The sequence below is a fragment of the Miniopterus schreibersii genome (genome assembly GCF_964146895.1).
Source record: "Miniopterus schreibersii genome assembly, chromosome: 12".
NCBI classification, from domain to species: Eukaryota; Metazoa; Chordata; class Mammalia; order Chiroptera; family Miniopteridae; genus Miniopterus; species Miniopterus schreibersii.
The window spans coordinates 12,436,333-12,450,883 of record NC_138112.1 but is presented as its reverse complement, the minus strand read 5'-3'; the positions used below and the strand labels follow the sequence as shown (position 1 = coordinate 12,450,883).

Sequence of the window (14,551 nt, the reverse complement as noted above, 5' to 3'; positions counted from 1 at the left end):
TATAAAAGACTTTAATTTTAAAATATGAGCTTAATGGTATAATTTGAGGTTATCAACTTCATTAAAGCAGGATTCCACCCCCAAGTGTAATATAATAAATACACTATACATATTTAAATAATATTCTTTTTTTATAGTTATATGAAAACTAAACAATGAAAAAAGTTCTTTAGATCATAATCATAAGATACCAAAGCTATTTTATGCTTGAGAGAGATACAGAGATCCCATGTTATGGGGATAACATAGAATTTCCATATTCCTAGTAGAAAATACTTCATCCTTTGGGTAATCACTACTTTCCACATTTCTAAGCTATGATTACTCACTTAACTGCTATTCTTCATTTAGTTAACACACCTGGACTAAAATTCCTAACAATATATTTAAGTAAACCATACTACAGGGTGTTATAATTCTTAATATGTATCAAGTTACATTACAAAAAAATCAAGTAGATATGAGTAAATAATATTGAAATGAAAAGAAGTACTCTCCTTAGAGATACCAAAGCTATCGTGTAATATTAATACTATTATTTATTCAAGTTATCTAAGTAGAACATGTCAAAGATAAATATTATGAGATAGAACATAAACATTTAACTCTATACCCTTCACAGAGTGACTCCTCAAAAGTGACATTAAAATAATTTTTAAAACAGCACAAAACTACTAAAACAAAGAGTAAGAGAAAGCACACTAAAAATCAGATCACCTGGGATTGTCTGACTTACACACTAGAAGCTGGTCATGCCTGGGAGGTGTAGGGGAGGAGGGTTAGCAGGGATAGTAGAGAGCCATTCTGCAGAGTCCTCAGAGGCTTAGGAGCTGGCAGCACCAAGAACATGGAAGTAGAAGTGAAGGTGTGATGAACAAGAGATCACGCCCAGGCCCAGTGGCTCAGCTGGTTGGAGTGTCACCCCGTACACCAACAGGCTGTGGGTTCAATCCCCAGTTGGGGCTCATGCACGAGAGGCAACCCATCGATGTTTCTCACATCAATGTTTCAGTCTCTCCCTTCCTCTCTCTCTATCTGAAAATCAATAAAAACTTATCCTCCAGTGAGGATTAAAAAAACAACAACAGACGGCTAAGGTGAAAATCTTTAGAAAAAGCAATTAACACACCAGAGGCCCTCTTCCGCACCAGCAGAACACTACAGGATTATACTTTGTAAGGCAGCTGGGCTGGGAAAACCAGACAGTTGAGGATACACAGTCTGAAAACAGGGGCATTTATAAGTGTTACTTAATGTCCTTGAATGTCCAACATTCAGCCACCCCAGCCTTCTTCCCCAACTCAGCTCCCAGAACACTGGCAATCGGGCTTAACTGCTCTAGGCAAGAGAATAAAAGGGTCTTTCTAGAGATTCTGATTGGCCCCAAGTGAAAGACTTCAAGGTACCAACACTGGAGGTTCCCAACTGAAATGGCCCCATCAGCTCATTTCACAGTGAAGCCCACTGTAGATAAGATTCAAGGACTCCCATACTGCTAATATGGGACATTTTAAAAAGGGACCTACAGTGTCTGACTATAACATATGTTCAAGCATATTTATCAAACCGATAAAAATAAATTTAAAGAGGGCAGAGTTTCACTATGTATTTAATAAAACTAACAGTTTGGAACTTACTCATTTGAAATTTGTGATTACTCCCATATGCTCTGCTGAAACTTATCTTTGCATTTTTTATTAAATAAAAAACCTAAAATTAAATTTAAATGTTACCAGAGGACGGTGTAAAAAATCACTTGAAAGAAATGGCTCCTGTATTTGCAGACAATATATTTAGCTAATTCTAATCATTTTTTAAAATATATTCTCTAAAAGAGGTGAAAGACCATAAGGATATTCACCAGGGCATAATTTGAGTTTTTACACATATTTGAAAGTAAAAACACAAAATCAATAAAGCTACACTTCTTGCCGAGCCAGAGTGGTTCAATGGTTGAAAATCGACCTATGATCCTGAAGATAACGGTTCGATTCCCAGTCAGGGCACATACCCGGGTTTCGGGTTCGATCCCCAGCAGGGGGCGTGCAGGAGACAGCTGATCAATAACTCTTATCATTGAAGTTTCTATCTCTCCCTTCCTCTCTCTACAATTAATAAAAATATATATATTTTAAAAGCTACATTTCTTTAAATAAGCTAGAATTCAGATATTTTATTCACTTACTATTTACAGTAATTTACAACTTCTAACAATTTTTTCTTTTGTCACACACACAAAAAGAACTATAACGCTTTTATTCATGTAAAACAATTTGGCTTTTCCGCCCTCACTCAATTTTATGTAATGCACATGGCTTACAAAATCTGCTAAACTATAGTGTAACCTGTACTAGAATATACCATACCTTTGGGCAGAATTAATGAATGCTTGCTGTCTGCATTTCTCACAACACTTGGATTATCTTATACTCATGTACTCAGTATATGTTGTACTGAATAAATTTCTTCTTTAGCCACCTCAATGTGTTTCATCAAGTAGCTTAATTTTTTTACAGAAATATAAAACACACAGATTTGATTCTTGTATTACTTAAAATCTTTCTGGCACTGTATTTTGCTCTAAATTAAATCAGTTTTGATATATAACTTTTTTTTTTTTTAAATCCTCACCCAAGGATATTTTTTCCATTGATTTTTAAAGAGAGAGGGAAGGAGGGAGGGAGGGAGGGAGAAAGAAACATCAATGTGAGAGAGACACATCAATTGGTTGCACACTCCCCAACTAGGGCCAGGAATGGAACCTGCAACCCAGGTACGTGCCCTTGACCAGGAATCAAACCTGAGACCCTTCCGTGCCCAGGTGGATGCTCTAACCACTGAGCCATGCCAGCCAGGGCTTGATCTATAAATTTTTAAAAAGCATTTCAGAAAAGTCCCAAAATAATTCTGAAAGCTAAATTTGCATGCTTTCCATTTTAAATTATTTACTGTACTGGCATCCACTAGTAGAAAAAACAAAAAATTTTCACATCAAGTATATTTTTCCACATTCTTACCCTTGCTTGGCCATAGATGCATTAAAACTGTCCGCCCTTTAACTTTCACAGCATAATCTTAAACAGTACAGGGAGAAAGAGACTGAATTTCATTAAATGCAGTCAAAATATCTCCTCTTTCAGCATCTTTACCAGTATGATGAAAAGTATATAATCCCTTTTGAAGTCTTACCATTTTCACATTTTTCTAAGTAGGAGTCCCTATAACCCCTATTCAGTTGTCAGGCATAAGAAAAACAAGAGATTTCTTTCTTTCTTTTCTTTCTTTCTTCCTTTCTTTTCTTTCTCTTTCTTTCTTTCTTTCTTTCTTTCTTTCTTTCTTTCTTTCTTTCCTTCCTTCCTTCCTTCCTTCCTTCCTTCCTTCCTTCCTTCCTTCCTTCCTTCCTTCCTTCCTTCCTCCTTCCTTCCTTCCTTCCTTCCTTCCTTCCTTCCTTCCTTCCTTCCTTCCTTCCTTCCTTCTCCTTCCTTCCTTCCTTCCTTCCTTCCTTCCTTCCTTCCTTCCTTCCTTCCTTCCTTCCTTCCTTCCTTCCTTCCTTCCTTCCTTCCTTCCTTCCTTTTTCTTTCTGATTATGAGGTCTTGAAATAATTCAGCAGCAATTTCACCCATACTGTGCCTTTCAATTTCTTGAAGTGTCCCCCCACCAAGTCCCTAAATCCAAACTCTAGGCCAGGTTATTATGAAGGGAAAGTGTGAAAATTAAAGCTGGTAACAAAATCCCCACAAAAATCACAGCAGCAGAGACAGCCAGTTCCATTATAGAAAAATATAACAACTGCTGAATATAAACATCTAACTTCCAAAATTTATTTTCTATTATCTAAAAATATATTTCCTTTTGGCTGTAACTTATTAGCTTACTGTGGTAAGAATGATTATCTCACGTTCCACAAATGCACAGATTAGAAATCCTACACTGATTTTTTTTAAAAGTAAAAGTAATAATTACTTTGTCACAGTTTATTTAATAGACAAAAGCTTTCAGTTGTACACCTGAAACTACAATATATCTTCAATTAAAAAAAATTTTTTTTTTCTTAAAAACTTTCAAAACATGGCCCTGGCCAGGTAGCTCAGTTGATTAGAGCATCATCTCAATACACCAAAGTAGCACGTTCAATCCCGGGTCAGGGCACATACAAGAATCAACCAATGAATGCATAAATAAGTGTAACAACAAATCTCTCTCTCTCTGTCTCTCTCTCAAATCAATAAATAAAAAAATAAAAATTTAAATACCATGACCCAAAGATATGCACAACTATGGAAATGTATACAAGTGTTTAAGTTCAGAAAGTTAAAATCATTGGATGAAGGTATAAAACCTGTTGGGATTTGTCACAATAGTTTGTAAAAATTTCTCATAAGCGTTACAATGACAATGAACATTATCGTGCTCACCTGAATTTCCTCCCAGATGTCTTCATCCAATAAGGTAGCTGCTCTATGGTGCTGCAGAGGGACTATCAGGCAGTGACCTTCGGTAAGAGATCGAAAGTTGGGTAAACATAAATAAACCTATGGGGGGGGAAATTGCAAACGTGAAATGTTACTGCCATCTCTTCTCGGTTGTAACAGATGAGCCCTTAGAAGGGAAATACGGCTAACATTTAATAAAATATAATTGTCTATAAGCAATAGATTTTTTTTTTATCCTTTTAAAGACACTTAATATTTTAAAAATATTTTAAAAGTCATGAAGATAGCTTTCAATTAACTGGAAATTAACAGCACAGGTCTCAGTTTTAACTGTTATACATCAAAGATTAAGTTTACCCAAGAGTAGAATGCTTTCAAAGCCCTTGACATAATTTTGCAAGAAAAAAAAAAAAAATACATGGCCTGGTAATAGCAGAGATGTGTAACTAATGCTTATTAATTCAGGCTTTTCTCTCATTGGCTGAGAAAAGAGAATTAACCCAATGAAGAGAGAAAGGAAATAGCCTCTGTATGGCTTTACTTCTCTGGCTAAGTTCTATTTATTTACATACATGTATTAGCTACAAGCTGGTGCTATTTTTCCATTATAAACTATCTATTTTTTAAAAAGGGTCAATTAGGCCCTTACCAGGTGGGTCAGTTGGTTGGAGCGTCAGTCCCTGTAAACCAAAAAGGTTTCGGGTTTGATTCCCAGTCAGGGCACATATGCACGTTGTGGGTTTGATTTCCAGTCGGTCAGCTGGGGTGTGTACGGAAAGCAACCAATCAATGTTTCTCTCTCACATCATGCATGTTTCCCTCCCTCTCTCCCTCCTTCTCTTCCTCCCTCCCTCCCCCGCTCCCTTAACCTCTCTCTAAAGATCAATAAATATACCCTAAGGTGAAGATTAAAAAAATTATTTTAAAAAAAGGGTCACCCAGCTGGCATGGCTCAGTGGTTAAGTGTCAACCCATGAACCAGGAGGTCTATGGTTTGATTCCTGGTCAGGGCACATGCTTGGGTTGTGGGCTCAATCCCCAGTAGGTGGTGTGCAGGAGGCAGCTGATCAATAACTCTCTCTAATGTTTCTATCTCTCTCTCCCTGTCCCTTCCTCTCTCTGAAATAAAAACTTTTTTTTTAAAGTGTCAATTAGTATGTATATAGTGAGCAAAAGGTATTTATAAGGAGTATAAATAATATTCTGCAAAGGCACTTGATCATATTTTCTGTTATTTTTTGTTAGGCTTTAGCTAGAATTATTTTGTATGGCAGACAATATTTATTTATTAAATAAAATAATGCAAATTTTTTAAACTGCTGAGAAAGAATCATGTTCACAATTAAAAACAGTCTCAGTGCCCAGCCGGGTGTGGCTCAGTGGTTGAGCATTGACCTAGGATCCAGGTGATCGGGGTTTGATTCCCGGTCAGGGCACATGCCCGGGTTGCAGGCTCAATCAATGACTCTCTCATCATTGATGTTTCTATCTCTCTCTCTCCCTCTCCTTTCCTCTCTCTGAAATCAATAAAGATATATTTAAAAACAAAACAGTACCAGTGGTGATTCATTAATTCTAACAAATTTGCTATACTAATATAAGATTTGCAATAACAGAGAAAACTGGAGCTCTGTACTATCTTCTAAACTTCTCTATAAATCTAATATTGTTCTAAAAGACAAAGTCGAATGTAATATAAAATAAAATAAAAAGTCAATTCTTTTTTTAAAGTAAAGCACAGTAGTAAGACAAAAAGGTGGCTATATGACTTTTATTTTACAAAAAGGAAAGAGAAAGCAGGGACAGCTGATGACCAGAAAGTTATTTAACTGTCTGACTCTAATGAGTACCAATATAGTTTCATTAATACATTTGGATATAAGACATTAACTTTAAATATTCAAAATTCAAGCTGAGAATTACTGATTTGCTTTGAAATACTATTTATCATTTCTGCTTAACAGCAAAGTAACTGATAGCCTCATACAGCAGGAAGCTAACAAAAAGTCTGCACACTCTATACCTCCCTGGACCAGCCCATCTTCATGCATGTGGGAAAATGAAGTCACTGAAAATAAACCAAACTTCTCCTAAAATACTGTAGGAAGAACTTAAGGGTTAGTTTATGTTTAATTTATGTCTACATTTTTTAAAGGTAGGGATAAGACTAAAGGGGAATGAAATATTTATACATAATATCATAATTTAAAAATGTAAATGTTTATGTTAAGGCCTGGGAAAAAGTTAGAACAATTAATACAAGTAACTGGTTAAAGTGGGGGGGTTTTAATTGACTAAATTTTGAATGGAATTTTTACATTTACCTTTTTCATAAATATGAGGGAAAGAAAGGAGAAGAAAAAGAAGGAAATATCAACATCTTAACCTAAAGATATTAAAGACTAGCACTGGAATGGAAAAGCCATTGTATAAATGGGGGGGGGGGATATACAAAACAAATAAATTAACTAAATTAAGAAAACTCTATATGTGTGTCCCAAAATTAGGCTTTCCTAAACTAGCATTCATTCATTCCACTTCCTCTCCCATCACTGTTTCTCACTCGCTCCACTCCAGCCACACCAGTCTTCTTTCTGTTGCATGAAGGCAAGTTCATGTCCCCCAGGGTTCTCACTCGCTGACGCCCCTCCTGAAACCTTACTCATTCCTATCCTCATGCCGCCTGCTCCTCCTTGTCTTCCACGGCCTTACAAAATACCTCCTCAGAGAACACGTCTAGGCCCCCTTCTCAAAAAATACTTCCCATCATTTTACCCCATTTTCTCGCTTAATCTGCCTCATGGCAATGAACACTTTCTTAAGGCAAAGGAAGTATTACTTTGTTTATTCCCTTCCCTATTTCACTAGAATAACAAGCTCCACAAGTATATCTGAGTCTCAGTTATTCCCAGTGGCTAATTAGGGTCTGGCATATATCAGGTACATAATACTGATTTGCTTAATGTAAGAATTAAACCACCAAATACTTACTGAAATAAGTGACTATTATTCATGACTATTACATAAGTGATAAGTTTACTGAAATAAGTGCCTGTAAACATGCATGCTTGGGATACAATGATGAGTGAAAGCTATCTATATCCTCACGGAACTTACAGACTCCTGCGAAGAGACACAATAAACGAGTAAAACAAAATACAGTAAACCTCAGATTGTGAGATATTCTAGGAAGAAATAAAGAGATTCTATGAGGAAGGAAGGGAAGAAGAAGCTACTTTAGACTGAGTATCTCTGAGGTGATTTTAATATGAAGAATCGAGTGCCAATCATAAAAATAATGTCACACGTCTGGTAAATGGCAGAGCCAGAATTTGAATTCAGAGTCTGGCTCCAAAAGTCCAAGGCCTTAACCACTACCCAATGCTGCTGCGCGAAAGAGCAGAATCATGCAAAATGTGAGCTTCATGTCATTTAAATATTTACACTTGCTCTAAAAAAGATTTTAAGAACTATGGGTCACGGGACCCTAGAAAAGAAAAATATTTGAAACATAGAATAAAAGAAGACAGATTCTTTAGGAATCTATAAGAATATGAAGAAAGAGGCAAATCTACATATTCTACTAAATCGTTTTCACAGAACAATAAGTGTTATATTTCTTACCTTAACACCTATTGCAACAATAAGGTGCTTGGGAAACTGAGAGCTGTCAAAACAGTACAGACACCTTTCCATTTGTGCAGCAAGACTCCGGTGCTCAGCAATAGCTCTTTTCCTCTGGTTCTCTTCCTCTTCACCAAAATGTTTTTTCTCAGCTGCTTTGGAGACAAACATGTCATCCAGAGTATAATAGTCTCCATCTGTTTTCCCCATAAACTGAAAGACCAAAACAACAGTATGGGAAGTAGAAGGCGGTAGTTAAGATTTTATTGTACTGTAGCACACTTAAGTCATATCTGTAAGTTTTATGATAAAACTCACATTTTTTTAAAAAAAAAGGAGAAAAAGAAAACATAATTAAAATTTAAGTTTGACCTTCAAGGGTCAATCCTCCATCATCATCACTATCACAGCTAAAGTTTACTGAGTAATTACTATGTGCAATTCTATGTATTTGATTGTTTTACACTCTAGTGAAGAGGGGACCATTCTCATTTCCATTTAACAGATGAGGAAACTGAACCACAGAGACCCACTTTCACTTTAAATTAGCATATACTCTATATAGAACATATAACATTTTTCATCTTTATCTGTAGGCACCTTCTCCACACCTCCCCCAACATAAACTGTAGCTAGAGTGATGCTTTTATAACACAAAACAAATTTTATTTATGTCCTGATTAAAATCCTCAAAAAGCTCTGCATTGTGAACAGAATGAAGTTCAAACTCTGGTCTGGCCTACTAAATCATAGACACAGAAAGGCGTAATGGTTAAAAGCTTGAACTCTATAGTCAGAATGAACATGGTAAAATTCTCTTGCCTGTCTGTATAACCTTGGGTAAGTTATTTAATCTCTGTGCGCTCTCTCTCTCTGCTTTATTTCCTCATTTTACAATGGTTATAACAGTATTATCTGTCTAATAGGGTTATCTCAATGCTCACAATACATGCCTGGTACACAGTAAGGACTCATAAATGTGAGCCATCATTATTATTACAAATCTCTGTGATCTGGAATTGATAACCTCTCCAGTCACATCTGATCACATCCCTACACAAACTATACTCTAGACACCCTATTTTCAGTCCCCAAAAGTACTGTTGTGCTCAGGCTTTGCACATATCACTCTTGGACCAATGCTGCCATTCTACTCCTACTCACATTTCAATCTCAGACTTAGACTTAGTCATCACCTCTATGAAATAACTTTCCTAGATTGTCTAAGCTCCTCCACTACTGTACCCCCATCAGTCTTATGATGATCACACTGTATCACAGTTTCTCAGTAACTTGTGATTTTACTTCCATTAGACTCAGTTCTAAGTACTACTGAGTCTACTACGTACCAAAAAGAGCACTACCTTTCATCATCAACTACAAAGCAATGGGAAGATGCTTGGATCTTAGGTATTTTAAAAGATTTGAAGAAAGCTGCAGTGGCTCTATTTGGGTCAGAGAAAGTAGATTTCAAAGCAAACAATATTATGAAGGATAAAGAAGGTCATTTCGTAATGATAAAAGAGTCATACCCTGAAGAGGACTCACAATCCTGAAGTGTACGTATAATGATGGTTTCAAAATACTTGAAGCAAAACTTGATAGAATTGCAGGAGAAATAGAAATCCACAATTACAGTCAGAAATTTAAATACCACTGTTTCAAAAATTTATAGAACAAGTAGAAAATCACTAAGCATATAGAAGACTCAAATAAACTTCAACCAACTTGACCTGACATTGATAGAAATTCTATCCAACACCAGCAGAATACATGTTCTTCTCAAGTGCACACAGAATATTTACCAAGACAGATGACATTCTTGGCCATAGCACAAGTCTCAATAAATTTAAAAGGATTCAAGTAACATAAAGTATGCACTGAACACAATGGAATTAAATTAGGACTCATAACATAAAGATATTTGGAAAACTGCCAATTATTTGGACACTAAATAGTGCACTTCCAAATAACCATGGATCAACAACAAGGAAATCAGAAAGTATTTTGAACTGGGGAAAAAATACAACATATGAGAACTTTGTGGGATGTTGCTAAAGCATTATTCCCAGGGATTGCAAAAGCACTAAACACCTATATTAGAAAACAAGAAAGGCCTCAAATCAATGATGTCAACTTCCACCTTAAAAAACTAGGGCCATTTGGATATCTATAACATCATTCATGGGTGACACACAATTATCAACTTAAAAGTTAGCTAAGCTCCTAGATCTATTGAATGTTGAGTCCCGCAGGGCCAGACCAAATGATTTTGTGGGCAGTATACAGACTGTGGGCCAGACATTCCCTACCCCTGTTTTAAAACAATGACATACCATGGGGAGGAAAATATGTCTGTCTTACTCTCTGGTCTACAATGACATCCTAGCTAGAAGCAACTTCATGAATTCTATTTCTTCTACCACCAATTACCATTTATATGTTGCAGTATTATGACACTAAAATATTCATTATAATTTGTTAGAGGAATAAAACAAGGAAACTGGTTCTATACATTTTTAAGATTATTTAAAACCCAAAGACTAACAAGAAATTATTTTTCAAAGTGGAGCTAAAGCCAACTGGCAAAGAAAAAGAAGAGCCAATGATGTATTAAGACAACATAACTGAACTGTGATTTTGGTCTTCACCTTACACATTCTCAATATGTGAAGTACCATATTACCTAGCTCCTTTACAAATAAATAAAATCCTCATAGTTCATAAAGAACCAGCACCATCAGCACCGAGTTTATGGATGAACACTAATTTTAAGCTTTATGAAATGACTACCCACATCCCAGTTATGAATAACTACCAAATAAGCATAGGACAAAGTCAATCTTTTGATGCACTGCCTGTAGATGATTAAATAACCATTAAGTTTAAGTTCCAGTTGAGAGAAAAATCTCAAATGAAATACATCATACTATAGCAACTCTCAGCTGAAAAACTCTATTTCTAAAAATTGCTCTCATGTTAAATCATGAACCACTGCAATGCTAGAAAGTCAGGAGCTAAACAGATATGCCAAATGGATCATAATTTTAGCTACTAACAAAGTCTGTTTTTTAAAAAAGAACATGACAAGAAAAACCAATGGAATTCCATTAAATCATGTTAAAATATGATGAGGTAACATAACAAATCATTTACTTCCAGATGATTAAGTCCTGAAGTTGACTTCTTACTTGTTATCTTTGTTCCTCACAAAACACCTGAGAATTAAAACTAACTTGTCAGAAACATCATTTTTTGTGGCTTGAGAATGAGTCACTCTTTCATTAGTGATTGTTTTCTTCATGGAAGAAAAAAAGTCACACACACAAATTATCATGCCTTTAGAAAGAAGAAGGAATCACTAATGTTGAATCACAGAATTAAGAAAACCTCATCTTAGCCACTGAACATGAGAGTGGGTATTTCTGATGCCATAGGAAGCATAAGAAATCTGACCTATCAATAAGCAAAATCAGGGCACTTTTAATTTCACATTTTCTTACTATCTACATAAATAAAAACAAACTTTAATATTAGCTTTTACAAACAACTGGCAATGTTTTTCATTAGAGTATTTCCATGTCTAAAAGACCTGAGAACATTATAAATAATTCTTGTTTTGCTATATAGATAATTTATCATTTCTGTACAATACCTTTAAGAAAACTATTCAACAAGGTTTATTCACCCTTTTTAAAATCAGTATTGCATAATTTTAAGCTTGCTTTCCCAGTGTTTCCATCTATAGCTTATTGGGTCATGCATATTATGCCAGAAGGTATAACAGGTATTAGGGGCAGAACTCAAGAATATTCTCCAATACAGTATTGCCTTATGTGTAATTCTATGTATTTGATATTCGAGTTAAAGCATGGATTACAGACAAATGTTTATTTTTTTAAAAGGGTGCTATTAAAAGCTTATTAGTTTTATTCATGAAACTTAATAATTAACATATTCTTATCAGGAATTTGAGCATTTGAGCTTCCAAAAATATCATCACTATTTTTGAAATTTATAAACATATATATTCGATTCTTGACTCTGTGTACTACAAATCAACCACACATTCTGGCAAAGTTGTCCCATCATCTGACTGTCCCTATGGCTGTAGCTCTTCTACCTGATAAAACCTGAATAACTTTTCCTCGGCAGTTAAGTGATAAGACCACTTTGAAATTTTTAGAAATGTGGAAAAGGTTGATAATAAAAAGGTCAACCATGATAAGAGATGAAAGACTGTGCTTGTTTTTAAAATTACAGTGTTGCAAATCAAACCAACAGACATTGAGAAAAACAGAAAATATCTTAATTTTCTATGCAATTTAGTATGGTAGCAAAAAAGGTATTTTTGCACTAAGCTTCAAGTCTCAAGTACAGTATGTGATTCTAGACAACAAATGTTCTTATGTGCTATGGACTCTAATGGATAGCTAAGATACAACGCTGAGCAGAAGAAGACATAGTCCCAAAAACATAGAACTTACACAGTAGTGGGAAAGACAGACATTAACTAAAGGGTTGCTCAGGAAAAAAGTCAAGTTAAAGCTTTGCTGGCAACCTGAGATCCTAGCAGAGGGAATGACACAGTCAGAGAGGCGGAAAAGGCTTCCCTTCCCGGAAAGAGTAACGATAAAGGTGAAGTGTGTACGAACAGGAAGAGTGAACTAGGTAGGAGGTGGTATAGCACGAACAGCACATGCAAAGTCTGTGGCAGAGGAAAGTAAAGCATATCTGAGGAACCGAGTGAAAGTCAGCACGGCTGGAACAGAGGAAGCAAAGCAAAGAGGACAAGATTCAGGATGAGGCTGGAGAGGCAGAGAGCAGACCATTCAAGGTCTTGTTGGGCCATGTTGAAGAATCTGGTCTTCAACCTAATAGCAACCAAATGCCATCTGAAATGTCTTAACATAGAGGCCAAAGGACCACATATACATTTTGGGGGGGAAATTACTCTGCCTTCAGTGAGGTAGAGTTAAGAAAGAACTGGAAAAACAAAAGAAGAAATGCCAGCAAAACCAGTTATGACACTGTTTTCATAGACCTGGTGTAGCACTGGGAATGAAGAGGAGCAGTGACTGGGAGTGGGCAGGACAAGACTGGAGACAGATCTGATGTGGAAAGTGAGGGAGAGAGGTGTCGCTGAAAAATCCTAACTTTCTGACCAAGGCTAGACAGTAGCAGCATCTACTGATAAAGAAAAAACTTGGAAAATGAACCAAGTTCAGGAAAGGGATGTGTGACCATAGGCAACCTACTGAGTATCTCTGAGCATCGGTTTTTGTTATTAAATGGGGTTAATAATACCAATGCTGTCAGATAATTATAAGCATCAGTGTATGTAGAGAGCCTGATATATACCAAGCACTCAAAAAACAGTAGTTAGTTACTGAGGGTGACTTTCTTACCAGGGTACATTTGGCAGGACCTGGGGACATTTTGGGTTGTCACAAGTTGGGGTGGGCATAGATGCTACTGGCATCTACTGGGTAGAAGCCAAGAATGCTGCTAAACATTCTACAATAGTCAAACAGTCCTCCCACTACAGAACCAGCCAGCCCAAAATATCAATAATGCCACAGCTGGGAAACTGTTCCAGAGGATTATGATCACATATCACAGTGAGGAAAGCTCTTTTGTAGTCATTAATTATAATGACCATCCATGTGAATTAGGGAGTTGCTACTTAGATTCTGTTTACTCTAGCAAATAGTTTCCAAATCCAAGCTTGGAAATTGAAGATGTTAGTGAATTAATGGCTAAATACTAAGTAAACAAAAATGTTAAATGTCTTCTAACCATGAAAACTAATTTGTTTTCCTATTTTGATGTTTGAGTAAAAAAAAATCTGAATTATAACAAACTGGCATCATTTAAAAAAGTAAGATACTAAGAAAATTACATGAAAAGGGAAAGCTTTTTTGGCATTATGTAGAAACAATGATTTGCAACAAATCTATTTAAGGAATATTGCACTATTATGTGAAGACTACCAACAATGAAATATAGATTGTAGTCTAATTCTTAGAAAAGTATTTCAACTTTTATGACAATTTTTTAATCAAAAATGTTATCAAAACTGAAACTGTCCTTCCAACTCCAACCCCTCAAATTCACTGGAAAAAGATGAATTACTTGATGAAATATAAATTTCATGTAATTTTGGACTCTTATTTTTCTTTAAAAATAAAAAAGGATAGCTAATCTATTAAACCAGAATACCCAATTATCAACAACTTAACAGGTGAGAATCTAAGAGAACTGTCTACAGTTGTTATAAAATCTCACCATGGTCAAGAACTAAGACCGGGCCACAATGAGACACCATTTCACACCCATAAAGACAGCCGCTATAAAAAAAATTAAAACAACAAAATAAAACAAACAGAAAACAAGTACTGGTGAGAATGTAGAGAAATTACAACCCTTGTGCATCATTGGTGGGAATGTACAATGGTGCATTCACTATGGAAAACAGTTTGGTGGTCCCTCA

The 14,551-nt window shown here is 35.7% G+C and overlaps 1 protein-coding gene across 2 annotated transcripts in view; it reads right to left on the bottom strand.

Moving 5' to 3' along the window:
* CWF19L2 (CWF19 like cell cycle control factor 2) overlaps positions 1–14,551 on the bottom strand; it is a 90,257-nt gene that overhangs the window by 16,062 nt on the left and 59,644 nt on the right. Inside the window, exons 13-15 of one of the 2 annotated variants that reach the window (XM_081155537.1) lie at positions 8,059–8,271; positions 4,417–4,533; positions 781–830 (exon numbers count right to left, since the gene is read on the bottom strand). In XM_081155537.1, coding sequence (XP_081011663.1) covers positions 816–830; positions 4,417–4,533; positions 8,059–8,271 — 345 coding nt within the window. In that variant the 3' untranslated portion in view covers positions 781–815. Of the gene's footprint in view, positions 1–780; positions 831–4,416; positions 4,534–8,058; positions 8,272–14,551 lie in introns of those variants that run through there. The other variant, XM_081155536.1, reaches the window with a different exon arrangement.